This window comes from Gavialis gangeticus, unplaced genomic scaffold (genome assembly GCF_001723915.1).
Source record: "Gavialis gangeticus isolate Ggan-Ray unplaced genomic scaffold, GavGan_comp1, whole genome shotgun sequence".
NCBI classification, from domain to species: Eukaryota; Metazoa; Chordata; order Crocodylia; family Gavialidae; genus Gavialis; species Gavialis gangeticus.
The window spans coordinates 24,045,430-24,056,803 of NW_017729004.1; the positions used below are offsets into that span (position 1 = coordinate 24,045,430).

Sequence of the window (11,374 nt, forward strand, 5' to 3'; positions counted from 1 at the left end):
AAAAAAAAAAAAAAAAAAAAAAAATCGCACAGACAAGCAGTCACCAGTCTTCTTCAGGTGACATTTCAGGCAATGTCAGCACAAATCAAGGGGTCAGAGTCCAGTAGACTGGGATTCAGAATTAGCTCCTTAAAAATATAAACCGGTGAATCTGAACCAGTATGCTGTGTCACTCCGGAGTGCCCCGAGATCCTTTCCAGGGTGCTGTGGGGTGCCATGCAATATTAGCACTCTTTGGTGTGCAAGCATAATTCACAGAAATTTCAAATAGCTATCTATAGTGTTAACATCAGTCTGACCTTCTGTGGTCTGAATTCCTTGTGACAGATTTGCTTTATTATTTTTCTGGAGTCAAAAAATGAATGAAAACTAAGAGCTGGCATTTTCTGAGGGGTGCTATAAATCTAAAAAAAGGTCAAGAACCACTAGTTTAAATATAGTCTATTTGGGGGTACATTTTCAGTGAAAAGACTTGCTCTGAAATGCTTGCAAAACATGTCATCCAAGCACTACTCCATAAAGAAATCAGAAAATGACGTTGACAATCTTACTGCATTGAACTTGCTTTGAACAAGAGGCAAGCTTGAGATATCTAGATTATTTCAAACCATTCTTTAAGGGAAACTAAGTGAGCAGTTCCCTTCCTTTGGAAAAGCCCTTAGCAGAGAGTATTTAATTAAAACCATTGTTTTATATTTTAAAAAAAGTGTTATACATTTCCAATGATAACCTACTTAAAGCAAGTACCCCAATTTCAGCTACCCTTCCTACACTTCCTAAGCCCTCCATAATAATTTTGCTAGGGCTGATAAACTATCGAAAAAAAATCACAATTAATTGGCGAGATTAAAAAAAATAGTTGCAATTAATCATGATTTTGATTGCACACAGTTAAACAAAAGTCAGCATCCCCCAACCTGCAACAGCCTGGAGCCCATGTACCCTGCAGCTCTTCCCTTGCCATCACCAACAGCGCACAGCCCCAGCCCTGGCCCACCCCGCGCCCGGTTCCAGAATTGCGCCGGCCGGACCAGACCAGCCCGAACCCGTGCAAACAGCCCATCTACATCAAGCAGTGGCAACGGCCAGGGAGAAGCTGCTGCTCAGTGTGGGGGACAAATATCCCCTCCCCTTTGCCACTGCTGGGTGCTTCTTTCTGCAGTTGCTCAGCACCAGTGCCCAGGATGCCCTGCAGCTCCTCTGCGCTGCCACTGCCCCCACTGGGTGGCCCAGAAGCAGCAGCGACAGTGGTGGAGATGAGCCACAAGGCAGCCCGAGCACAGGCTCCAGGGCGCCTGCAACAAGGGCCTCACAGCAGCAAGGGGGAGGGGCCGCTTTTCCCTGGTGCCAAGCAGCAGCTTCTGCCCAGTTGCTGCCACTGCTCAGTGTGGTCTGGAGCAGGTGTGGGGTGGGCCAGGATCAGGGCTGTGAGCACGGGTTCTGGCTGGTCTGGAGCTGGCCCACTCCACCAGGCCAAGTCTGGAGAGGTGCGGGACAGGCCATAGTTTGCCCACCCCGGTCAAAATGGATGCGTGTGATTAAGGCGCATTACAAAAATGTATGCACTAATTTGTTCAGCATTAATCGCATATATTAACTGCAATTAACGGTGATTTTCTTCCCCTATCTAAATGCAGAGAATTACAAGATGACTTAATTATAGCATTTCACAAAGTGTGATGCATCTTTCTGAGATGTGGCATTAGGGTTTTTGTAGCATTATTCCAAAAAGCCAACTTTATAGAGCTGTGCATCCAAGAATAATGAAAGCAGAGCAACTACCTTGACCATTTTCAAGCCTGTGGGTCCAATAAATGAAGGTAATCCATTTGTGAGGGGATGACTATTTAATGAGCTCCTGCCCAACTGTTCATAGCTTTTTAGTAAGGGGAGTCCTTTAAGCCCTTAGTTCACATGACAAATTCAAATTCATTTTTAGCTGACTGTAATGAGAACAGTAACCTCCTGGGCTGACCCAGCGTAAAAAAAAAAAAATACATCTCCTCCCTATTTTCTACCCCCTGCCCCTCCTCCCAAACATGCTTTAGCAGCAACAGCAAAGTACCTGGCTGCCTTCCCTAGATGCAAGTACGTTTAGCACACCAACTTTTTAAATGATCTTGCCTTACAATGCACATAAAGTTGGTTCAAGGACACTTTAATCCCTTGCCAAAAATCTCTCATTTTGAGTACTGCTACCCTAGTTTCTTCTAATCTCAAGTAACAACAGATCTGCTGGGAAGTGTTCCCACATGTAAGAATCTCATCCCGTTTCCTCTAAAACAACAGCATTTCCACTCCACTAGAGCGCACAAAAACTACGCTAGCAAATGAGTGTCACACAGACAAAGAAAAGCAGAACAGCGACCATCATACAATACAGAAAGCAGGTCACCTTTTAAATCAGCTGAACAACTGTTTGTCAGCAATGTAAAAGATGCAAATATTGAAGTAAAACCTGAGATGCAAAGTTTTTCTTTAAAAAAAAAAAAAAAAATACTTTGCACTAAATAAGTCCAAATCAGTATATGCTGAATGGGGCCACCCCACACTTTAATAGCAAAATCCTTTTTCTTTCAAGAATAACATCCATCATTATCTCCTCTCAAATACTGGTAAGTGCATTCAGCACATGAGTGAAGTTGAGTTTTACATGCACGCACACAAGCTATTAAGACCACTTTTGGAAAAATATTCTCCAATAAAAGAGTTCTTCAATGTATAATCCCTAGAATAAAATAGCTGCCACTTCTAATTAAATAAGAAGAAACAACCTGAGAACCCCTTTTTGATTCTGAAGAGCAAAACTGATTCTGACAGTACCTCCAGTCCTCTGAACTGAAATGCTATGTAATTCCTTCAAGGGCAAACTCTTCTCAGGCTCCACAAGACTTACCAATGATGGATCCAGGTAGCTGTGCGTAGTTGACCAGGTCTGTGGGGTAATTAAGCTGTACAATGGAAATTGCTGTTGGGGACTGTATACTGGAGGTATATAAAAGGATGTTGTGTAACGCTGTTGTGTGTAGAGGTTCATATCCAGAGGTCTATATCCATTCTTTGGCAAAAATGTGTTTATAGCTATTGCCTTTGCTTTTATTCTTGCCTGAAAAGCAGATTAGATTATTTAAGTACATCAATTTGTCGTCTTAACAGTAAATAAATTCAGCACCAATAGCTTTAAATTACCTTAATTGGTTTTCCTTGGAAAGTTTTCACTTCTTCTCTAAGGTATCTGTAAGCCTTATAAAAAAAAATTTTAAATTTTAATACTGGATATTTAATGATTTAAGAGAAAACATGCACTGAAGTTTTGGTGAGTTTAATTCAGCAATAGTTCAAGTACTGCTAACACTAATTTGAGTTAACTACTAGATAAACACAGTAAATGGAAGTTAAACTTAATTTCTATCATCACAAAAGAGCTTTAATGATTTTACACCACAATTTTAATTGGTAAGATAGGATGACTCCTCAAGATGCGCTTCAGAGCATGAACATTTTCAGTAGTAACGCAGTTTCTGAAATGAAGCCACTTTCTGCATGCAGAATATATTTTAACATTTAGCTAAAACTCAAACTATTATAACTAATAACTGGGAAGACAACTCTATTTCCTTGACATGTCCACAGAAATACAGCCTATGGACAAACTGATTTTTCTCCCATACCTTTGTTTCCCTGAACCTTTTTAAACAATGTAAAATGCTGAATAATAGTTGCACATTGATATTTTACAAGTCCTTACCTGTTGCGCATCAGCTTCCGACTCAAATGTAATAAACCAATTGTCATTATAGGCAAACTCACAGTTGATAAACTTAGGCAAGTTATCTCCCTTGAAGAGTGCTTCTACTTCCTAAGAAGAGGTTGGGGGAAACAGGTCAGTAAAAACAGAAGTCATTGTGAAGTACTGAACTTTGAGTGCAGGACTCCTGAAGAGAAAATAACATGCTCATCAATTTGCAAGAGTAGGAAACAGAGATTAAAAAATACCTGCAGTAATGCTTGCTGTCATAGGTCATCTTAATATATTAACAGGGAGATGTAACATTAGACTCTCACAGCCATACACATAAGATTCTGCTTTTTTGGTACTGTTTTAACACAGGAGGGACAAGCTATTTAGATGGACTTTGTTTGAGAATGTCCGGATTTATATTGCCTCAAAAATAACAAACATGCTTGCAGAAAAAAGTTAAAACTCTTTTCAAAGGGCTCTTGATGCCTGAAGCTGGTCCAACAGCTCTTGCACCTACACAGGTGGGCTAATAAAAGATACCACAAAAAAAAAAAAAATCTTTGCCTCTTGTAACCCTTTCCAAAATTACTTACATGAATTTCCCCTGAAGTAAAGAATTTCCACTTTGTTTTACAGACCGAGAAGCTAAACCAGTAGCATCAAGCATCCCAGCATGGATTCATAGCAGGTAGACCCTGCCTGACTAACCTTGTTTCTTTTTCCAACCAGGTCACAAAAAGCTTAGATGCAGGAGTCAAGGTAGACGTCATCTACTTGGATTTTCAAAAGGCCTTCGATAGAGTGTCATCCCATTCTTATAAACAAACTAAGCAGCTGTGACATAGATGATTATATGGTTCAGTGGGTGGCAAATTGGCTTATGGGATGTACCCAGAGAGTGTTGGTGGACAGATCGGTATCGACCCGGAAAGATGTGGGCAGTGGGGTCCCCCCAAGTTTTGGTCCTTGGACCCAATGCTGTTCAATATCTTTATCTGTGACTTGGATGAGGGCGTGGAGAGCACCCTGTCCAAATTTGTGGACGACTCTGAATTATGGGCAAAGAAAACACACGGGTGGCCAGGGAACGGATTCAGGCAGATTTGGACAGGTTGGAAAAGTGGGTAGAACAGAATAGGATGCAGTTTAACCAAGTTAGGTGCAAAGTGCTGAACCTAGGGAGAAAGAATCACCAACACACATAGATTGGGAGATTACTTCTACGTAATACAGGGGCAGAAAGCGATCTCGGAGTCACAGCAGACACCAAGATGAACATGAGTTGTCAATGTGACAAAGCGACAAGCAAAGCTAACTGAACTCTATCATGCATTAGCAGGTGCATCAAGAACAGGTCCAAGGAAGTGATACTTCCCCTTTACGCAGTATTGCTAAGGCAGCAGGTGGAGTACTGCATCCAGTTTTGGGCGCTGCACTTCAAGAAGGATGTGCATAACTTTGAGAGGGTCCAGAGGAAGGCTACTCATATGGTTAGGGGCTTGCAGGTAAGGCCCTACGGGGAGAGATTGAAGGACCTGGATCTCTTCAGCCTCTGCAAAAAAAGGCTAAGAGGTGATCTTGTGGCCGTCTACAAATTCATTGGGGGCAGCAAGGAATAGGAGATGCTCCGTGCGTCAGAAGGCTACCTCTGTCTCTCCCCAGAAACTCTGCTCTGTGACAATTTGGTTAATATGGGCCCTGCAGAGGGCAGACATCTCATCTCTTTAGGTAACCAGAGTTGGATACATTCTTGAGGGAGGGGGGAAACCTGCTCCCTCTACCTATGTGACTGGCATCACATACCTGAGTGAGGGGCTTACACTCCCTGTTGCTCTAAACAATGCCAACCTAACTGGGAGGGGGCTAGAGACCCTGCCAGTTTGCCCAGCAACCAGTGATGCATTTCAAATTGGTTGGCTGGCAGTGAACAGGTGCTGGCTTCCATTGGACCAGGTAAATGAGGTCATAAAGGCTATATAAGTTAAGGACTGCCCAGGAGGAGGGGCAGCAGCCATGATGAAAAACATTTACCACAGTATGGTCAACTTTGCTCCACCAGTCACTCAACTGAAAAGTTACTTGCAGAGAGAGAAAAGCTGGACCTTCTGAAACTTGCTCTCTCTCTTGAAACTCACAATCAATGAGCTGCCTGCCTCCAGAGGGATTCTCCACCTGCCTCTGGATGATTCTTGTGAGTAAGCTACCTGAGAACTAGATATATAGCTTGCAGTAACTCAGATGCATGATCAAAGGCTACCCAGCCACCCTCTTTGCTCCATGGTATTTCTCTGATATTGCTCTACCCTGTACCCTATTCCAAACCTACTCCTTGTAACCAATAAAGTTCTCCTTTGTACCTAGTGTGAAAGACTTATTGGGAGAGGGTCTAGATTATGCTTTGGGGTCTCCTTGGTTCAGCTGACTAAGGGAGACCACTATTTGTGCTTCAGTCTGAGGCCACGTACCCTCAAGGGCTACTAGGCCTGTGTTTCCCAGGGGGCAGTGCCAAAAGCAGGCCAGACCCTGAGTGGTGGTGGCACTACCCCGAGGCTAGCGGGTGTGCTCCAGGAAGGGGGTCAGCCAGATGCGAGGCACCCCCAGGGAGGCACTCAGTCTGGAAGGTGGGTTGGGCACAGTGAGGTAGGTGGCTCAGCACAGGAGCACCCCCATTTACCAGGACACCACTTGGGGTAACAAGAAACAATAACAACAAACTGACAGAGCAGACTGAGATTAGACATCAAGAACTTCTTTCTGGTAACCCTTAGCATGATCTGGAATGGGCTTCCAAGGGAGGTGGTGCTCTCCCCTGCCCTTGGGGTCTTCAAGAGGAGACTGGACAAGCACCTAGCTGGGGTCATCTGACCCCAGCACTCTTTCCTGCCTACGGCAGGGGGTCAAACACGATCTACTAAGGTCCCTTGTGACCTGAAAAAAGTCTATGAAATCCAAGAACCAGTTTGTCCAAAGGCTCAATGGCACGTTTACCACAGTATGGTCAACTTCGCTCCACCAGCCACTCAACTGAAAAGTTACTTGCAGTTGCACAAACCTGTAGTTGTTACCAACTTCACTGACAAACTCTTTGCTTCTGATATTTCAAAAAGTCACTCTTTTATGAGTACTCAAGAGTAAACCTTTGCAGCTTTAGCACTAGTATGTCTGTAATCTCCAAATGACTGACAGCAAGAAAAATGTCTGCTTAACAAGGAATATATGCAAAGCTTTACAGACTAACTGGAACACTGATTTTTTTTTAAACGAGAGATTTCAATATTTTATGTTAGTTTTCCCTCCTCTTCCTTTGCCTAAAGTTTTTATATTTTGTGCCCTAGTCTTATTTTCAACTGGACTTTTCTGTCAGTATGAATTCCATTCCTTTCAATATACATTACTTTTCTCTCTGAAAATGAAGATGACGTGTACTTCGTCCCCAAGCTAAAGAAGTTAGGGATACCTCTACTGTTCAATCATTTCTCTTTAGTCTACCTGCTAACCCTCGAGTCCAATCCGTTTCAAAATGCTATGCCTAATAGAGGCATTCAGTGTATGCAGAAATTCCACGTGCAATCCAAAACATTTGTTTTCTTCCTCCATACCCCATGACTACCTGTTCAATTCAGATCACTGCTTCCAATACCCTTGCATACATCAAGCTTACTGCCTCAACCAAACTGGAAATGTTGCTGAAGCATGAAGTACCTCATGTGGATCAGCTCCACACCTTAGTGGGAGGTGGAACCATTCAAAAGTTTTCCTCCTCTGTTTCATTCGCTTGCAATTTGTACCCCAGAACAAGAGACTTAGGAGCTTATTGATCAAAGTGGACAGCAGTGAAAAGAGTCTCAGGAAGAAAGGAAGTGGAAAGAAAAAAAAAAAAAAGAGGCCTACAGAGAAGTACTCTGCGAACTTAGTGACGAGACTGTCATCACCTCACAAGTCCCCAAGCACAAAAATTGTGGCAGAGGAGAAGGACCAACAGTTGAGTCTATTAGTGTTTCTATATGGTCTCAACTCAGCATAGCCAACTGAGGGCATTTTTGCCCTTTACATACATTTGTGTAATAGATCTTACTGTAATATCTTTTGAAGTATACATTTAAAAAAAAAGTGAACATAGAGGTCCTTCTGACAGCCTTTGTAAACCAAGGGCCCAATAAGCCAATTTAGAAACTCAATAAAAAAAAAGCAGGTACAGATCCACACGGTATATTTTGACAGTTGGACGGTGTCAACTCCCAGGTCAAGAACGTAAAGTGTAGTCTGGTGTTACTGAACTAAAATTGCTTACTTCAATGGGAGTAGATTCAGGTACTTCACGTAAAATCACAATGCAGCGATTCTGATTTGGCCTGACTTTTTCTCCCTTCTCGTCCACTTGGACTAAAGGCAATGCTAAAAGGAAAGAAATATTTAGTTTTAGAAAACTAACTGAAGCAGCATGTACTCTAAAAGAATTCCCAAGGTTTGGCCTATATTCTAGATAAAGTTCATTTAATGCTTTGAAATTTGACTGTGTTGGTACTTAACAACATTTAAAAGTTACCCCTGCCTTTGAAAGGCAGCCAGATGACCTCTGTTCATAGTTCTTGTAACCTAATACAACACTATCACAGACTAGGAGATTTTGATGTGAAGCCCCAGAAGTTAGTGTTGGCCTTTAATGTTGATTTTACTAGATTTTGAATGATCTTTAAAGTGCAGCTATGTTGTTAGACTGCAAACTCATAAGGCAGCTGTTGAGGGGTCTTCTTTAAGTTAGGGGCAAGACTAATGGGTCACCTGTGAACTGACAGAAAAGTGGTACTTTTGGTTCTGAAATTTGAGACTCCCTTTTAAAGCCAGCCAATACTGCTTACCCAACTGGCCCCAAAGGCTGCTGTTCAGAAATGCAAGTACATTTTTCCAAAGGACAGAGAACAGTGCCAGCCAGCTCTTGTTAACCAAAGCCTAAGAACTATGAAGTTGCCTCTATTATATTCAGGTCACTGAAATTTAAATGTTGTATGTCCACACAGCCTAGCTTGATTATAATCAGTAGATATTCTGAACTTGTCATATGTTCAAATATGCTTTGAAAGTCATTTAAAAAGTGACAGCAGACTGCCAATAGGAGATATACTAGAATGCAGTATTCATCAACTAGACATATCACCAGTAAATCAGGGGGTCTACACATGAAAACTGGGGACCAAGTCACATATGTTAATCCAGAAGAAAAAACAGCTGAAGTATGCATTGCAAGAGGATTATGCCAGGATGATACTCCAAAGATGTCTTTCTGAATTAAGAAACCTACTACCTATTATTTGGGAAACCTTTTAATGTTGTGTACTCTTAATCCAGTCAGTATCTAATCCGGTTGTTTCTAATTTCAGGCTGAAAAGCTTTCCAGCAATATGTCTTTGACACCTTATCTAAGGCAACAAGAAATGTCTTGGATAACTAGTATGAGGCCAGAAGTTTAACAAGATTGCCACCTAGTTTACGCTTTCTGTAGTGATCCATCACTTTTGTGTTTCTTACTCCTTTTATTCTAATAATGTAGCCATAAGGGTCTACCAAATGTCTATGTTCTTCTTCTATTCCCATCTAGAGGGACCTGTTGGACAATACTTAAAAAATGCAAAATAAATTATTTTGTATTGCTGGAAGAAACTAACACTACATATTTGATCAAAAAGAAAATAATCTGAATTAGACTGTTGCTTTAAGTGTACAGACTTAAATCAGGTTGGTTCTCAAATGTAATAAAGCAAAACTGTCACAGTTAAAGAAAAATGGAAAATGTTGACTTATATTAAATAGTTTCATCCAGTTTCATAGTTGTTAGGGGCTGGAAGGGACCTTACAGATCATCACGTTAGTTTTTAAGCAGTAAACATTTAGTATATCTTTGTAAGAAAAACCCATCAAAACATGCTATTTACTTACATCTCAGCACTTCAACAATCAAATCCATATCAGTACTGAGTTTCTTGACATGATCAAGATTTGCTACTGTCATTATTGGCACATACTGATCGCTGTCCATCTGTGATATAAGGTACATGTCACTGGCCAGATTCTCTCTGGGGAGGGGGAAGTAAAATAAGGAGTTATTCCAGTTTGACATTAAAACATTCCTCTCAGATACAAAGGGTTATTAAAAAGCCACACAAACTACATAATAATGAAAGATTATACAAAATTTAGTGAGAAGCAAATTCCTGCAGGGCATTTTCATTTTAAGCGTTTTCACTCATTTTCCATTAGACCCATCTGATACTCATTGTTCCACATCAGTCATATGATTAGAATGACTCCTGCCAATTAAGCATTTCAGCCCTTAACTGTATTAACATGCCTGGAAGATGCAAACACTCTCTCCTCCTGAATATGTAGTGGCTTGAAAATTCCACTTTTCCCCACTGGATTACCAAGTAAAAGTGGTGAGACAAAAGGTGTGAGGGTAAAGGCCTGCTTTTAGCTGGTGGCATTGTTTTTAAACAGTGAGGGATAACTAAATAGAAAGGCAGGAATGAATGGACAAGTATATCATAGTTCTCCTTAGAGGACCTAACATACCCTATTTGGCTGTTTTAATATAAAGTCTAAATAATAAAGAGCAGAATAGAGAAAGTGTATAGGGATGTGGTGAATACAACAGGATTAAAATTAAGAAAGATTCACAACCTTTAATGCTAGAAGGAATTATTACTGATCATCTAAGTCTGACCTTCTGAATAAACACCATCTACAGAACCCAATTGTTGCTGTATTACATCCATAACATCTTATTTGAACTACAGGATATCATGCAAGTAGCATAACATTCTGGAATTTCTTTGCTGATCCATTTCCTCTATCATTCCTGTCCTTCCCACTCACTTTAGTTTGCTTGTTTTTAGAGATGGTAACCTGTAAGAATTCCACCTATCCCAAAGGTATGAGATGATAGCTAGGGATCCTTTTAAGTACCATTATACTTACCTAGATAAGCAGAATTCCAGTGTTTTCTTAAGCACTTCTCGTAGATCTTCTTGCCCTTCTGGCTGCAATTGCTCATTTCCTCCTAAGCACAGAAAAGGAAGGGTTGCAAAATTAAAAGCATGCACAGCAGCTATATTTGAAAGCCAATTCAACACTTGAGGTAGCTTTTCAAGACTCATGCCCATCATTAGCAGCATATCTGGCCCTAAGCTTTCAGCATTAACAAACATGGAAGATCTATTAAATCAATCAATCAATCAATCAATATTATAGAACTAAATCAAATAAATTGTCTGTATATAACAAACAACACTGAGGAAGCAGTTTGGCTATCAGCCCAAATCTCTTTGCTATACCCAGAAACAGTGGGAATGGCTTTAGTGAAATGAGTTCAAACATACGGCAAGCTACAGAAATACTCTGAATATATACAGCGGAGGGAGATAAAGGTTCGAAAATATACTCAAGGCAGATTAATCCCAATGACACAGCAAGAAAGCAGTGCCTGCAGTAACCCAATACCTTCACCACTTTGTTGCAATACTCAAAACATTGTTTCAGAAGCAAGATGTAGTTGTTTTTAACTGAAGCCAGTTTCAAAATTTACTTAATATACAAAACCTTAAGAGCAGCAGTAGATTGGGGGGGGGGGGGGGGGGG

The 11,374-nt window shown here is 41.0% G+C and overlaps 1 protein-coding gene across 2 annotated transcripts in view; it reads right to left on the reverse strand.

The window, feature by feature from the left end:
- The window catches only part of LARP4B (La ribonucleoprotein domain family member 4B), a 76,302-nt gene that overhangs the window by 23,013 nt on the left and 41,915 nt on the right, over positions 1 to 11,374 (reverse strand). For both annotated transcript variants that reach the window (XR_002095788.1, XM_019508169.1), the window contains exons 4-9: positions 10,715 to 10,796; positions 9,677 to 9,813; positions 8,034 to 8,137; positions 3,749 to 3,859; positions 3,190 to 3,243; positions 2,897 to 3,106 (exon numbers count right to left, since the gene is read on the reverse strand). Coding sequence is in view for 1 of the 2 variants with exons in the window: in XM_019508169.1 (XP_019363714.1) it covers positions 2,897 to 3,106; positions 3,190 to 3,243; positions 3,749 to 3,859; positions 8,034 to 8,137; positions 9,677 to 9,813; positions 10,715 to 10,796 (698 nt within the window). In the remaining variant the exon portion in view is untranslated. The remainder of the gene's footprint in view (positions 1 to 2,896; positions 3,107 to 3,189; positions 3,244 to 3,748; positions 3,860 to 8,033; positions 8,138 to 9,676; positions 9,814 to 10,714; positions 10,797 to 11,374) is intronic.